The sequence below is a fragment of the Malurus melanocephalus genome, unplaced genomic scaffold, assembly GCF_030028575.1.
Source record: "Malurus melanocephalus ecotype Western Australia unplaced genomic scaffold, MMel_1.1 scaffold_17, whole genome shotgun sequence".
Lineage (NCBI taxonomy): Eukaryota > Metazoa > Chordata > Aves > Passeriformes > Maluridae > Malurus > Malurus melanocephalus.
Genome location: NW_026623249.1, coordinates 1,345,114 through 1,361,612, shown reverse-complemented (window position 1 = coordinate 1,361,612; position 16,499 = coordinate 1,345,114). Strand labels below are relative to the sequence as shown.

The 16,499-nt window shown below is 41.6% G+C and overlaps 1 protein-coding gene across 3 annotated transcripts; it reads right to left on the bottom strand.

The window, feature by feature from the left end:
* Positions 1 to 39: 39 nt before the first annotated feature.
* On the bottom strand, positions 40 to 14,880 carry HMGXB4 (HMG-box containing 4). Of its 3 annotated transcripts, none has more exons than XM_057387201.1 (11): positions 14,745 to 14,880; positions 12,176 to 12,281; positions 11,435 to 11,550; positions 10,030 to 10,105; positions 8,050 to 9,134; positions 6,849 to 6,930; positions 6,319 to 6,383; positions 5,917 to 6,022; positions 5,205 to 5,374; positions 3,930 to 4,052; positions 40 to 2,061 (listed from the first exon to the last, which is right to left on the bottom strand). In XM_057387201.1, exons 1-11 carry the CDS (start codon positions 14,799 to 14,801, stop codon positions 2,017 to 2,019), a joined length of 2,031 nt encoding a protein of 676 aa, XP_057243184.1. In that variant the 5' UTR covers positions 14,802 to 14,880; the 3' UTR covers positions 40 to 2,016. The 3 variants fall into 3 exon arrangements, with proteins under 3 accessions (XP_057243184.1, XP_057243200.1, XP_057243192.1); XM_057387217.1 differs by having other exon boundaries at positions 14,723 to 14,812; XM_057387209.1 differs by lacking the exon at positions 14,745 to 14,880 and adding an exon at positions 14,296 to 14,512.
* Positions 14,881 to 16,499: the final 1,619 nt, after the last annotated feature.

The window sequence follows — 16,499 nt, the reverse complement described above, 5'->3', positions numbered from 1 at the left end:
TAATGTACAGAGGACAAAGCTAAAGCTGATCCCCCTCTGTTTCTTCAAAAGCAGATCTATCCCTTCACCACAATGTTCTCAGTTTTGAAGGGCTGGAAAGAGCCAGTTATTTTGTGCCTCTCACAACAGCAGATGCTTTAGTATAGGCCAGGATCTGAAGCAGGATTGGACTTCCTTTTTCCTGGGCCCTTCCTAATTCCAGGTTTATTAGGATTTGTCATAGGTTGTTAAAGCATGTGTTCTGGTCTGGTGGTCTGCGAACCTTCTGTGCCTCCTGCACTGAGAAAACCCCTCACTGCTCTTAGAAAAGATCCGTCAGAGACAGACTACCTTGTACAGGTATATCTGGGTAATAAATACCAGAGGCATGGCGAGGAAAATCCTCCTCCACATGCCAGGGTTTAATTTACTTCTGATTTAGGGCTCAGCCACAATGAGGGACAGCTCATTCTCAACTGTCCTGAAAAACAGAAGCTAGACTTACTTGTAAGTAAAAAAATGCCTCTTCTGTTATTTTAAAACTTTCCTGTTACAGAGCTGGTAAATCCTGAGTCAAATGCTATTTCAGTTGTTCTAACAACCTTTAAAAGATAGCCTGTTTCTACAAACATTTAGAATCCTGGTATTTCCTTACACAATGCCAATGCTTACTACTATATACAGAGTTGATTCCTGCAGGAAGTGAGGTGAGGCAAACTTGATTCACGTTTTCCACACACTATTGGCTGAGGGAGGAGTTTTTGCTTTTAAATTATGTATATATATATAAATATATACACACACACAGAGAAATATACAGGATAAATAAAAATCTGTTACAGATACTGGTAAAAGTTAAATACATRTGATATGAACACCACATACACATACATACACACAGACAAAAGCCTAAACAGGAATCAAGTCTTCTCCTGTAGCTCCTCTTCCAGAGGAGCAGAAAACCAAACTCCAAGTATGTGGCTGGAAGGAAGGGAAACCAATCRAATCAACCCACATGTGCCTTATTTGGCCGTAACTGCTTCAAATTGGCCACTGGTTACTGCCTTGCAGCAGCACCATTACAGCTCCTGCAATACTGCTGGTGAAAGGGAGGGGGAATGAGCCATTTCACCAAACAGGTGCAAGATGGGCAGAAGCAATCCAAGTTTCTCCCATCTGCTTCTGTATTCCTCTCCATGAAAGCAGGCTGACCAAGCTGTGGAAATATCAGCAGGAGGTTCATTCTCTCAAGCCAATGCAATGGGTTGATACATTGTGCTAATGATGATTTGAGTATGAGTCCACAAAGAAAAATTAAACTTGTTTTTGTCTTCACTTCAAAGGCCAGCTACCAGACCAGCCAGCTGACCGTGACAACTTTTATTGACTGAAGAGAGGTTGGAAAAAGTGACCAAGAGGCAAAAAGCTATTAAGCTTTCCCCTCAAGCAGTGTATTTTAAACAGAAAAAGAGTTACAAATAGGGCTGGTGAAGAATTCAGTTCTAYTCCTTGGTCCAAAATATATTATCATCTCTACCTGCCCATGAAATATCAGAACACTTTAGTTTGGCAGGGGTATTAGGAGGCTGTCTGATCCATTTCCCTGCTTAAAGAAAGTCCAACTAGAGCAGGCTGGTCATTCAGTTTTCAAGGAAGGAGAGTCAAAACCTCTCTGGGCTACCTGTTTCAATGACCACTATCATGGTGACAGCTTTCTTCTTTATATTGAGAAGTCCATTCTCTGTCTGCTTCCCCCATTAAATCTGAATTTAAGGCAAATATCTCAAAAGCTTTCTGAATTCTTCATACAGAATACTTGCAGATTGGAGGACATTTCACCCACCAACACAAAAGGGTTTTCTCAGCTTAACTTCAATACTTTCCATAAAATAGAAGTCAAATAGTTACAATCCTATGTATATACTATATATATAAAACTTTAAAAGYCTCCACGTGGAGCCCTTCGAGAGCGCTGGCGTAGTGCATGTACACAAGTCAGTTACACAGAGGTTGAGTACATCCCAGGATCTTTTCCCATCAAAGTCCAGGCATGATGTAGGCAATGTTGTCTAGTGTGTTTGACTGGGAAAAGAAATTTGGTATTTTTTAGTGTCAGGTAATAACTCAAAATGCTTTAAAAAGGACACAGGTGAGGGTACTAAGCATACTCACTTGTGTTACAAGTTATCATAAGATGAGACAACCAAATCTGCCTATTGATCACTAGGCTGACTTTCACACTTTTGAAAATGTAGGCTAACAACATAAAGGCAGCTCAATAGCATGAGTRTTTGTAAGTACCTGGAAACACTGAAAATGCTTGAGGCTTTCGCCAGGTGACCTCCTCCTTATGAGCTCATATTGTATCTCTTCAAGCCAGAGACCATATCATGTCAACCACAGAAAAGATCAGTGATGAAGGTGATCAAAGTTGTAGTATGTAAAAAAACCCTGACACCCACAAGTTCTTTATGAAATTCTAAAAGTAAAGAGAAAAACTCTTAAACACCCCCCCTAAAAGGGTGTCGGGGGGAAAAAGAAGTGCCCTTCAGTTTTTCTTTGAAAACATAACAGAATTCTGAGAGTAAAAGTCCTTCTCATGCACATCAGACAAAAAGACCCAGCTATATGTTGTTCAGATGCAGTGTTTTAGTAAGCTCATGCCTGCGGCTGGAGAGCTGAAGGAGGCCTTAGGAAGAGCACCTTTAACTGGGGGACGGAGGAGCTGGATCTGCACCAGCTGTGATTCTAGAATTTAGCAATGCCATCTACTGTCTGAAAGATAAATTGCAACACMACCGCTGGGGTTTATCCATGTCTTAGAACACCACCGTAGTTATGTATCTGACAGTGAAAATCAGATTTATTATCAACTCCTTAACACTGATTTCCAGAAGCGAAGGGTAGCTGCCATAATTCATGTAAAGCTCCATTGCTCCGTATAACARTAAGTTGATCGAGTTTCCAATAAACGCGCCATTAGTCATGAGGCGTCACTGCTCTGAATAAACTTGGCAAGCCAGAAGGAAAACAAGCATAGGAGTTTTTCCATGGCTTAAGATGGGAACACCCCACTGACTCAACTTTTGTGCACAGAGCCAGTCTATGGGGCTTCATAGACTAAATTTTCATTTTTGTTCCTGTTGTTGATAATCAGTTCTCTTAATGAATAAACATTTGGGCTATCCTATTATGGCATGACGATTCATAACCCATTTTTGTTGGCCTCTCTGCCAGGTTTATTTTTAATCTCTTAACTTTTGCAGACTGTATGTTTTTTATTTTTGCTCCTCCCCTTTGCTGCTTCCTTCATGTCTCCTGTATMAAGTATGACTGCTATCTTAATCTTATGTCCACATCAGGCTCCACAGATGCCACAAGCTCTTGCTAAATCAGGGCTCTTAAATTACTACTTTAAAAGTAGTTTAAAGTGGGAAAGAAACTGTAGTTATGCAGCTCCTTAGGACTGTTTTTCTTTCCTCAGAGAAGGTTTCAGCCACTTGTAAAAGATCCTACACCATCACATTAGGAATCCTGAGATCACAAACTGGTTTTTACGCTCCTGAAGAAAAAATAGCTTATGTGATAGAGAACAGCCAGAAGGTAGGTTTTATTTTTATGGAAAATTAGAACTTTCAAGAGTACTGGTATACTTTTATTTGATTCAGATTGATTAACTCCATCACTAAAACAGGACCTACCTACACTGCAATCAATGCTACAAATATGAGGTCAGTTGCCAGTGGGAGAAAAAATAAAGTTGTACAATATTGTACAACGGTAGTATCTGTAAGAATTTCAAGAAATATTCCTCTATAAAAGTGCATGACCAAGACAAATTTTCTTATTGCACTGGAATTATAATTACACTACACTGATTAATAAAAAAAMCTCAATTTGGACTCTACTGAAATTAGGTGCTAGAAGGAGAATAACCATAAAGAACTCACCAAAACATGCTTCGGGCAGCCATTCAACTCAGGTAGTTGTGTGGTCAGACATGCCAATGGGCCCAAAGCACAGATGATTGAATCTAGGAGTACTGACAAACTTCCTGAAACAGCCACCATTCCCTAATAGGGAGGAAAGAAAAAAAATGGACAGGGATTAGWAGTGGAAAATTGTGCTTCTTTTTCAAATGTATCCATTCTCATGCAGATACAGTATCTTCAGCTCCTCCAGTCCACTTTCATTATTTACACAGTAACAAAGCTGTGCCTTGTGCTTCACACAGAGACTGCTGGATCAAAAAATTAGAAGACTTCAGTAGGCAACAAACTGATGCAACATAAGGGCAGGAATCAACAGAAAACATCAGAAAGTTGTCAGTTGTACAAAACACTGAATTCCAGAAATTTTTGTGAAATATTTCTTGTGCCATTTTGCACCATCTCTTTTGTTAACTACATGAGTCCTAATGTCAATAGTTGTTTTATTTTTGAAGTTAAAGAAATGTGAAGCTTTAGTCATTGATATACTTTCATGAAATGGAATTTGTCTGTATGCTTTTCTGTACTCTGGTTGTTCCTCTGAAACCAAAACCAAAATGCAAGAACATTTATTTCACTCCTGATAAAATGAGCAAGTACAGTGGGACGAGATAATCATACTACTTATAAACTTGAATGATATTATTTGAGAAAAATATATTTTTCTACTTAGAGGCCGGGCTGAGTTCTGAAAGTATGTACGTGTGCATGTACATTCATAGAGTTACTATCATTAAACCGTAGGAAACCATCAAAATGTGAGATTATGTTACCAGGTCAGTTGAAACAATAGTAGCTCCTSTCCAAAGCACTGGCAATATGATACTGGCAGAAAACTAGAGGACATGCAAAAAAACTTCTTGGTAAAGAATACAGCTTTCTAAGAAGTAGAACAAGAACAAAAACTTACTAGAAACTGACAAAATAGCAAGGAAGTACCAGATCCAAGGTGAACATACAGTAAGAAAAGACTGAAGAGTTTGCTGAACTAGGAATTACTTTCAAGGACCTAGAGCTGCAAAGCACCTGTCTTTCTTTGATGCCTACTGTTTAGTRAGGCTTATTATTTCACTGAAAATAAAGAGCAATGCTTCAAAGAAACAGGGCATGTCATCTCTAGTTTCTCCTCCTAACAGAAAAGCACTGGTTAATCTTTTAAGAAAATAAAATCATCACCCCTCTTAATGCATTGTGTAGATTACAGGACATCACTGTGACTTTGCTGGTTACACTCACCTCTGTTTCCTGCAGTCTGTGTCCAATGAGGCTCAGAGATTCACCCAGCAACTGTAAATGTGCAGCTACATCAATAGGATCTGTCTCAGGGACTTTGGCTGGTGAGGAAGGCACCACCACGGTGCYGCTGGGGGATTTCTTATGAGGGGAAATCACTCCTGTTGGAGAAGCTAGAAACACAAATTARAATTCCATATTCCTTTTTTTCATGCTTTTAGTTACAAGCCTATACACTTAGCAAAGTTCAAACCTTATAGGCATGAGATGCTTAAATAGTTCTGTTGCCCCAGTCCCACAGTCTTTGGAGTCAAAACTTTTTTTCACAGGTACAAAGCATCTGCTGTGGCTGAATGCAACTGGGGGAGATTTGGTATCACAGATGCTAAACCAAGAACAACCCATCTTCCTCTAGTAGCAACTAATTCCACTAGAACCTCCTTTCTGCCTCTTCTTATTTTACATKTCAATCCCATAATAACTGCTAAAACTAATACCATTCCATGAATCAGACAAGGAAATATTTATGAAAAATACGGACATCATTCATGCTCTCATAGGAAAGTTGATTTGATTAATGATTTAAATGTCATGCTTTGTGAGAAAGCAGGTAGGGAGATGAAGTGGGTTAAGGACCTTTGTCTCTTATTCCACAGGCAACATTACCTTCTCTGTCCAAGGACAGTGACAAGAGCAAATAAAGTGCAACAATTACCTTTCATTTTTGGTGCACCATCTGAAGATGATGCYTTTCTCTTCACAGTGGTGGCCTCTGCTTTATTCTGCTTGTGTTGGAGATATTGAGCTTTCTGTTTCCAGATCTGTAGTTACCATGGTAGGAAGAGAAAGATTCATAAGATTAGGTAATTCTGTTACCTGATGCCAGGACCTGGAGGCAGAATGATGTTACATAGCTAACAGGTGAAGCAATCCCATAAGACCAAACGGAATGCTTTTATCTTTGCAAGGGCAAAGTTTCCATAATTTCCACCATTACACGCTTTGGGGATATAGGTAACATACTTCAAGGCAGAGTGGCAATGCTGCCACCACATTCTGATCTAAGCACTTAGCTCACAGAAATAATTTTACAGAAACATCTTATACAAACACTCACCAGTTTATCCTTCTCAGGTAGCTGCTTCCACACTTCAGCCAGTTTTTTACTTAGCTCTCCAAAATCTAGCAAAAAGAAAGAAAGAAAAAGTTTAAGACAAATTTGATCATAAAATCATGGAGAGAGCCTTGGAAATTTACCAGCCCATCAACAAACATTTAGGAACCAAGCTATTCCACAACTGAAACTCTCCACACTGTCCTGAAAACGTGCATTCCTGCTACTGTATAAAATGAAAAAAAAAACCAAGCAGATACCAGGAATATGAAGTCCCAGGGTATTTACAGGAAAGTGACACAATGAAGGTAACCCTTTGGGTAAAGAAAGCGCTAGCAAYTTCTTTATCCAGACTCACAGCTTGGTTAAAATAAAATGCAATCACAAAATCCACTCCTGTCCCCTTTGCCACTCTTATTCTAAGTAACACTGGCAGATTCAGAATTAAGAGGTTGGTCTGAAACAGGGACAATATGTTCTGCTAATTAATCTGACTGGTGTATAATCAAGAGAAGGCTGGATTATTCTCTTACCTATTCCAGGGTGCTCAGACACAATAGTTGTACGATATTCCTTACAGAATACTTGATAAGCAGACATGTTTTTCTTCTTTGGCTAGTCAGAAGAAGAAAGGAAACAAAGATTTATAATTATGATGAGACCTTCTCCAATTTAGTAAGAATTTGGCATTTATTAAAGACTTAAAGAAAGACATGGTACTTAGACAGGGAACTATACAAAGCAGTCCTTTATGACTTCTGCCTGGTTTACCAACTCAGTCAGAACTGGTCTTAGTACAAGGCTTATCTGGCAAAACTCAACAAGCTGCTACTCTAAATTTGGGATCAACATCCAATTTTGTTAATTTATCTCAGTTTTTTAAAACTTAAAAGAATAAAACACAGTTATCTGTTATACTATTCACAGTACCTATTATAGACTGGTCAAAACAATTCAGTCCTCATGATAATGTTTTGTTCCATTCCTTGCATTCTTACAAAGTACTTCAAATTGGCAGGAAAAGACACAGTGAAGTACATTGACAGCAAAGGTATTGTAGTTGCTGAGCTATGATCAGGGAAAAGTTCCCAAATAGAATAGGATAATGGCTGAACAGATTTGGGCTCTGTCTGCCCATTTCCTCATACAGAGCATTATTTCTCTATCTGAACATGCACAAACTGCTTTCCCCCCTTTACTTATGCAGCTACAGTTATATCATTTGTAAACTCATTCATATGCTAGCTACCATTTCTGCTACTCAGATCTTGATGCAGTAACCATGGAAACCTGATTATAAAAGTATAGGACAAAACTGAGAAYATGGTAGTCTATAAGAATTAAAATTTCATTTGAATACAGGAGTAAATGGGCAAATATCTTCAATTTTCAGGTTAAGAGCTTGATTCTTTTTTCCAGGAACTTTGATCACTAGTCTAGAAGTCTGCCTGGGAATAGCTAGAGCCAGTCACATTGGAAAAAGATGCGGATGTGCTTGGTATATGACCTGATCAGCTGAAGACTGTCTGTGCCACAAAGCCAGAAAGACATAAATTCCTTTTGCAACAAATAAAAATCACAGTGGCTGACACATTTTCCCAAACATGCTTCAGTTACACCACTGATAATTGGTATCAGTTATCCTTCATTTCAATTTAACATGCCTTTGTAATGGAGTGCCTAATTCACCATCATCCACCTCCCAATTTCTATTTTCCCTCTATTTTTCCTTACTTTGTCTCTTTCTCTTTCTTTTTCTCTTTCCTTTTCTTTTTCTCTTTCCTTTTCCTTCTCTCTTTCCTTCTCTTTCTCTCTTTCCTTTTCTTTTTCTCGTTCCTTTTCCTTTTCTCTTTCCTTTTCCTTTTCTCTTTCCTTTTCTCTTTCCTTTTCCTTTTCCCAAGGCTTGTCCTTCTCCTTGTCTTCCTTTTTCCTCCTCTTTTCACCTTGACCATCTGAGTGAAAAACAGCAGGAGGAGGTGGAGAAACAACATAGGGGGGTGGTGGTGACACTCTTACTTCTGCTACTGCCACAGGAGAGTGCCCAGAACTCTTTTTAGACTTGGAGTGCTTCTTCTCTCTGTGTTTCTCCTTGTCCTTTTTTTTCTTATTTTTTTTTGACTTTTTCTTTTTCTTGATTTCCCGGTAGGAGTCATCTATCACTAGCTCTCCAACCTCCAACTCTCCACCAGAAGAAGAACCAGATTCTGGTGGTGCCTCCAGACCTGAGATCTCATACTCGCTTCCATGGCCCTCTGAATGAAGGGAGGTGTCAGCACCAAAACTCTCAGAAGGTGGATGGGAGTCTGGAGGTGATTTGTGCTTTTTCCGGGATGACTTCAGGAAGCTCTGCAGATCGTGGCCCAGCAGGAATGAGCCTTGCTCATCTCGAACTGATTTCTTTGAAGATTTCTTTGCAGCTGCTGGTGCTGAAGAGTAGGATAAAGATTCATCATCTGGTGCACTACTTTTCTCTTTTGGTGAAAGGATGAGCTTCATCTTCAAGCCATCAGGTTCACGAAGAGTAAGTGTCTCTGTGTTCACGTAAAGAGGTTTCATTTTTTTAGATTTGTGGGAACTGCTATCATCCACTGAGTGCTCCCCACTGCTCCCACTCAGCTTCTTCTTGGGATGCTCCTTTCTGCTTTCAGAATGGCCAGAGGAAGAATGAGATGATTTTTCAGAGATCCTCTTTGAAGACTTTGAGCTTGTGGCCAAAGGTGAGGTGATAGTCTTGAGTAAATCCATGGATGTATCAGCTGAGGATGGGCTAGAAGCTGCTTTTTTTTTCTTCTTTGACGGTAGATCCAAAGGCAAGACACCTGAAAAAGATCAAGAGAAATGTACATTGAGATGATTCCCTTAAAGACAGCAAAGGGATGTAAAAATCCTGTGAGCCTTATGATTACAAGTGACAGATTTACATCCTGACTTAAAAAGAACCACAGTCAGCACAGCCTTACTGATAAATTCGGAGGCTGTGATACCTGACTTGGTCAAATAATTTAAAGAAGGCAGACAGCAGGAAATTTCTTGACATTTTGTCAAACTCCATTCTGTTGTGAAAGAACATATTTTGATGAAAATACATGTTACTGAAATTATGTCTCAAGTACAAAGTTTTCGTGACATTTTTAGTCAAAGTGAAACCAATGAGTTGAAAATATGAGCTTTTTCATTCTGTGGACAGATTTAGATGGAAGATTAAATTTCAGTTTGTTTTCCTCCTTCTATTGGACCAAAAAAAATCCTAAATGTGTTAAGCTTTTATGAACCAAATTGTCATTTTTGGCCAACTTATTGTGAGAATAACTTAACAGAAAAACATTTATTTTTCAGCCTCAGACATTCAGTTTTTCTAAGTTCAGAGCATACTACCTGTAAGTATAATTAGTTTGTAATGCAATAGGAAAGAAAGAAACGCAAATGTCAAATGGGAATGCAGGGGTTAGAAAACTATGACTTGTCAATGAAAAGGGGATGGAAGATCTCTACCCGCAAGAATGGCAATTTATAGACTATGAAAATATAATTCCCTAATCTTCTGCTGGCTTGCGCTGATCAGTTTTAGGTTTCTGATTACTTGTTCAAAGGCATCTTGATGTACTCTCCTCCTATAAAATGCTAAACACAAAGTTTGATGACACTGGTTTAAGAGCGTCCTTTCCCGAAACTCATGGTTTGTTAGCCCCTTCCCCTGCTTGATTACTACCTTACCTCTGTAGCAGAACTCATCGGAGGAGTGCTTTCTCTTCTTTTTGTGAGATTCTGACCCTGGAAAAAACTCACTGTCCTGGAATAAGAAGAAAAAAAGTTGCTGACAAAAAGGAGGGACTTATTATGATAGTCATATGGACTATTAACATAGAAAAAAATTTTTAGGAAGTATCGAGACTTATTTGTACTAATGTACCACCAAGGATCCCTAGGTATGAACCAGGATCATCATTCTGGGTACTAAAAGGAAACCTACTCTGTCCCCAAGGGCACACAGTGTAGGTTTAAAGGAAGACAAAACATATGCTACAGATAGGTGGGAGAATACAAAAAATGGTATTAGTCAGGATTGGTTTCAGCATAACAGTCACCTAATTGGCAGCAAGCTTTCTGTAGGCACTGCAGCMTAACAGGGCTCCAAGGAAACTGAAAAATTAATCTCTATAGGGAGGCCCCCCAAGTGAGAGGAGCAATAAAAAAGAAAATTTGAAAAAACACATTTAGAAAGTGTTGAGACATGGGCAACGAAAGCCAGCACTTGGAGATCAGATGATGAGTTGATAAAAGACAGACATCTGCCTCTTAATAGAACTAAAATAACTGAGCATGCACAGATAGCTAAGCCTTGAAAACAAAGGCGAGCAGTTCACGTTTACTAGGCTGAAAAAGAAGTGACAGGAGGTACAAAGAGGTGACAACTAGAATGATGGGTCAAAAACATGTCCTTAACATGCCATGTCATCTAATTATTATCCACATCTTGATCAATTTACAAATCTGAAACTGAAGCTCCTCTACAGAAATCTATCTGCATGGTAGAAGATTTTCATTTTAAACTAGAAYTTGCTTTCCAGATGGAAAAAAAAATCACTAGACAGCCATCTTTCAGCTAACAGCAGAAATAAATTTTAGCTCAAAGAGGAAAGTTTTGAAGAAACTTATGTTGCCATTACATAATTTTAACGGTTAAGGCCCCAAAGAGGTGGATAGGACAAGTTCATTCCTCTCAAGAGCTATCGTTTCAGGCTGTCTGCAGAATCAGGAAGACAACAGAGCATCAGTTAACATTCTACCCATCTTTGTGGGCTATTTATACAAACATAAATGCKGTTGTTTTTTTAATGTATATAAGAGTCTTATGACTTGCAAGGTTCTACATCAACACTAGAACATCAGTCCTACTGCCTTATTTTCTGAGGCCAGAAAAATCAGAATCAGGGATTGATCTCCTCCTTGTCCCCAGGAAAGTTACTGAACAATACAGGACAYGACTAGCTGCTCTTGCTGTCTTCTACATGCATTTCTAAATTAAAAAAAAAATAAAAAGGACAAGAAACTCATTCCATCCCATTCCATTCCATCACTACCTTTATACATCTTGAACCTTTTCTCTGAGGGCTCTTACCTGAGTTGTCTTCTCATCTTCCTCTTGCAGAAGATCCTTGTATGAGCGTTTTTTCTCTCGCTGTATCCTGCCAGGTGCCAGCCCGTCATCAACACTTCGGTGACTCTCTAGGTACTCTGTGATTTAGTGAAATGGGGAAAAAGGAAGAAATTAAATATCACATTAAGGAATGAGAGACAAAAGGACCATGCACAAAATAACCTAACAGAGGAGATTGGCACAGAGTGAAGCACAAAACCCAACAAGCATAGAGGCCTGAAAGGTAACAGTTTGTACTATGTGACCAAAGGGATGTGGCTTGGTGCTTTATCACTATCGTTCCAGATTTAATTTCTAATGCTGGGATATTCCTTCTTAAAGACAAGTAGACCTAGAATGTTACCATCGCTAAACGTCCCCTGTCCCATTGACCTGGAAGGGAGAAGAAAGGCTGCAGTGACAGAGCTCCCTATCAAGGTATCTACATTAGGAAATACCACCCATTTCTCTCAAGTTTTAGTCCCAGTATTCTACACCTTGAAGCAAAGGGCTTGGGATCCTCAGTAATTTGGCCAGGTTAAAGTTAGGGGCTCCACAGCACACCAGCTTCCTTTCCCACTCTGACTACATTGCCCTACAAGGGCTGCAACAGACACACTTCTTGTTTGTGGTTTTTTTTTGGTTTTGTTTGTTTTTTTTTTTGTTTGTTTGTTTGGTTGGTTTTTTTCCGCAAATCCCTCTGAGATTATGAAGCAGTCATACCTTCTTTCTTCTTGGTGCCATCATAAGCCATGGTGGTCCTGCAGGAGCCTGTGAATGAGTTGCCACGTCCGGGCTCCTTCCCCCGTTCCCATCTATAGGAAAAGGTCTGAGAAACAGAGAATGAAAATAACCCTCCCTCACTGTGTACATTGGGAAACTTTCTCTGAAACAAATAAGGATTCTCTGGAAGACAGTGGGAAAGAAAAGGTTCTTCAGGTGGGCTGTGGTCACTCTTCAGTCTTGACACATTTGCAGTTTTTTAAATCAAAATGGATGTTTTATTACTTTAAAGACAAAAAAAGACCACCTTTTTCTTATAAAATATCTAAATTACTGAAATAATTTATTTACAAAAACAGAAAGAGGATGAGAAGAAAACTGAGTTTAATTTTCATGACACACAAAACTCTACCAAAACTGTGTTGGGGCCACTTTTTGTCAGAAGCCATTGTAGCAAAGAGTGGGATGTTTAAAGTGATTTCAAACCCTTGAATCTCAGATGAAGTGAAGGACAAGAAGGGACCAGGGAGAAATAATTTAATTACAAAAGAATTATAATTATTTTTTTTAACTAGAGAATGACACATTTTGTTTTAAAGGTGTGCATCCTTCTGATGTGTTTCCCAACGCTACCAACTGCAGCCATTCTGAATGCCAGCCTGGGAGAGGGGATGGAAAAGAGCACTCCTTTCAGCTAGGCCTGCAGCAACCCATCCTCTGCTCCCCAGGTTTCAGGCCTCCTCTAACTGAGGCAGTGTTCCAGCTTTGGGCATACAGCAGGACAGTGCTGCTATGAAACAGCCACACTCTGGTTGTCTCCGAACAAACAGTTTTTATTCCTCAGTCAGTGACCAGCTTAGCAAGAAAAGATCAACCTTTTGCTCCTATGGGATTAAACCAATCACCCCATCTGCCTTGTGTGTGCGTGTATGTGCACATGAGTAAATATCCARTCACAAAGACCATGCAGTTTGCTTATCCCACCTGTCATAGTAATCTTGCCATTCTAAAGTTACCTCAGAATACCTTGGGAGCAGCGAACTTGAGCTTGTACATCTCCCCTGCACCTCGATTTTATAAACAACTGGCTGATGCTGACAATGTACAACACATTCAGCCTGCAGTGGTTACTYAAGTGATACAACAAAGTCACAACTAAATCAAGCTTGCAGGTATACAGGARATGTTTCTGTTCAAATTCATAGAAATACATGTTATTTTTCAGGTTTTGGGAAAACATCCACTGCAGAATACCAAGTCAGGATTCTGACAATTATACATTGCCGGTAACAAACACAACAATTCTACCTACACACAAGAGCACTGCATACATATATGCAGAGAGCATTGCACCTGGCAATAAWAGAGCATCTTGCCACTTGTGGGCTTGTGATCTTGAACCAGACATTATCAACATTTCGTGATGTTTGTTTGTCATACAGACTTCAGTGGGGACATACACAATACCAAAGCATTGTGCTCAATATGGTAAGAGCCTAATACAGGTACTGCTGAGCAAAACAAAGCTGAAGTAATTTATGAGTGGATGACTTGGAGAGTCTAAGATTTCTTTGTACATACATGCATACCTTATATCTCTTTTTAAATCATATCTGCTTGGCAGGTACTAAGGTTGGTAGATACTGCCCAAAGGAGCTCACATCCCAGACCTCCAATCCGCCAAATACAAAACATACCCTTAACTACTCTCATCCTGTAAACCTCATTTAGGCTCCCCTGCTTCAAATTCCTGGTTTTCAGCGATGGCACAGGCTCAGTRAGGAAGCACATGCCTGCAGTTCAAGGTCCAGCCTTGCTCTCCGACAGCCCCGGGGTTCCGCACGGATCCCCGCTCCTCAGTCCCGCTGCCGACAGGCCGCGGCTCCCTCGCCCCACTTCCCGCCGGCGTTCCCAGCCGGAGCCGCGAGGGCAGACGGGACCGTCGGGAATTCCGCGCGCAGCCGAGGGCGCGAACCCCGGCACCGGCCGCTCTGCGGGCACGGACCCGCGGCCGACCCGCCCTGCGCATGCGCCCCGACACCCCCCGGAGCCCGGGCCCCGCCGCCGCCTCCGTTCAAAGCGGGCTCGCCCGCCCCGCTCCCGCCGGAACGTCCCCTCACCCGAGTGGGCTCCAGCCTCACGCCAAGCCGCGGCTCCGCCCCTGCAGCAGGCCCGGGCGTGCCCCGACTGCGGGGCCGCCCAGCGGCGACAAGGCACGCCGCCACCGAGTCGCGGCCGCAGGATGGGGACAGGCCACGGCCGCCTCACTCGACCCCGCCGCTTCCCGCCGCGCCGCCGCCCGCGGCCGCCATCTTGGACAGGGAGACAAGGGACCCGCGCCAGCGCTGGCGAGCCGAGCGCCGAGCGCCTCCAACGCGGCAGCCGCGAGGCGGGGGAGAGGGCGGGGTGCGTGCTTGCCGAGCGCATCGATAGCCCGGCGCGTTTCCCGCGGAGCCGCGTGTCCCCTCGGGGCCCAGGGACACATGGGGGGTACCTGTGCCCGATCTGGGCTCTGACCCCGACCACCACCACTGGAGGGGTGCCCACCTTGCCCCTGGCTTGGCACAACCTGCTCTTCGTGTGTGCGGGTCTGGCGCGGTCCTGGCACAGCTTCCCTCTCTTTCATCGTCCCAGTCTGCAAGAGACGGCTGGGCCTGCAGCCTGGGTTAGTTGGCTGTTTGTTCCTGCGGCGGGGAGTCAATGGGAAAGGATGAAATMCTATTATTAAATAGTTACAGAGCCAGCACTTTCATGAGATTAGTCACACGCACATGAATGGGCACATCTCCCTCAAGACTATCTGATTCCCAAGGAACTGAGAGAATGCACTGCACAGGTGGAGATTCAGGGCCAGCTGGGGCAAGAGAGAAGTAGGTTTGAGCAGCACACTSGGGGCTGCTGCCCATTGTTATAAACACATAGTGTTGGCTTTCGCAAATATTAGGATGAGTGTTATGTGTGCGATAAACACATATTGYAGTGTTGGTTGTTGCAGAGATTAAAGGTAAATGCTATGTGTTGTGCATCATGATCTAATGTTCTTACTTGTAGAAGTTTAGTTATGTAAACATGATTGTGAAATAATTACTGTTCTTATTTTTTTTGTAATTCAGATGTAGTTATAGAACACTTTTGATTATCTTGCAATAACTGAAATATTGTAGATTGTGATCTAAACTTTTCCATGTAGGATTTTTTTTTGCACATTGTAGCAAAACTATACAAGAAGCTACAAGGAGACTCATTGAGATTATGAATGGTGCTCTGGCTGCAATTACACTGATCAAAGGTAAGGAGAAAGGAATGCATGAGAAAAGGATCACCTTCCCCAAGGCTATCAGCACAGACCATATCAAKAAGGGGAATGCAAGATGCTTTAGTATGCGTATTAGAAAAAGTCTCTGGTCAGAGAAGCCTGTAAAATATCCATCGTTTGCAGCAAAAGGAGTCTGGCTGGTGAGACCCCAACCTTTGGATGGGCTTATCTGCATGGAAAGTCAGGGGTGTTGTAACCCCTGTTATAAATACTTCTCTATCGGCCAGGACCATCTGCTGAAATTATGGAATAGGGGTCACACAAACATGACYCCAGAAGCATAAAACAACCAGACTGTAAAAGGCGGATCCACGTTTAACAGTTACTAGACAAGCTTAAATATGCATAAATGTCTATGAATAGGCATTAGACTGATGTAACACAGAATGTATTTAAAGAGGTTAAAGAGGTTTCTGTCAATACCACGCGTGCCTCTGGCAGAGTGCCAAGCACCCAATGTCGTATCCTTTTGCTTTTATGTACCTTATTGTCATTTATTAAAATCCTTTAAATTTTAACAGGAAATTGAATTTCGTTTTCCACACYATCATGCAACACTTGCACCCTTTCTGATCGATTGTCTAAAGATGGCAGGCAGGAGAAAGGCAAATTGCCCCCAGTGCTTTCTGAAGGGCTCGTTCATTATTGCAAACGCTACAAGACATAGGTTAAAAAAAGCTTAGGAAACAGCCGGGTCAGAAAAGAAGCCTTTTTCCCACTAGGTTAGCTCTTCTTCACAATGACCTGTTGGGGGGTTCAACAAACCTCACTTCACTGTTACCTTAAATCCCATAATCTCCACTGATGCAAGAGCTGACTTTTTATTTAGATGCAGGCAGATCCCCCCCGTGACTCTTTGGCAGAGGCTGCTCACAGTCACATGCTGTCTGCAGACTGTGGTTCCCAGCCATGTCTGAGGTTAAACCTGACCCATCACGGGCTGTTCCCCAGATCCATACAGATCTGCCTTCTGGTCCTGCTGATGCTTTTGTGTCCTAACAAGTACAG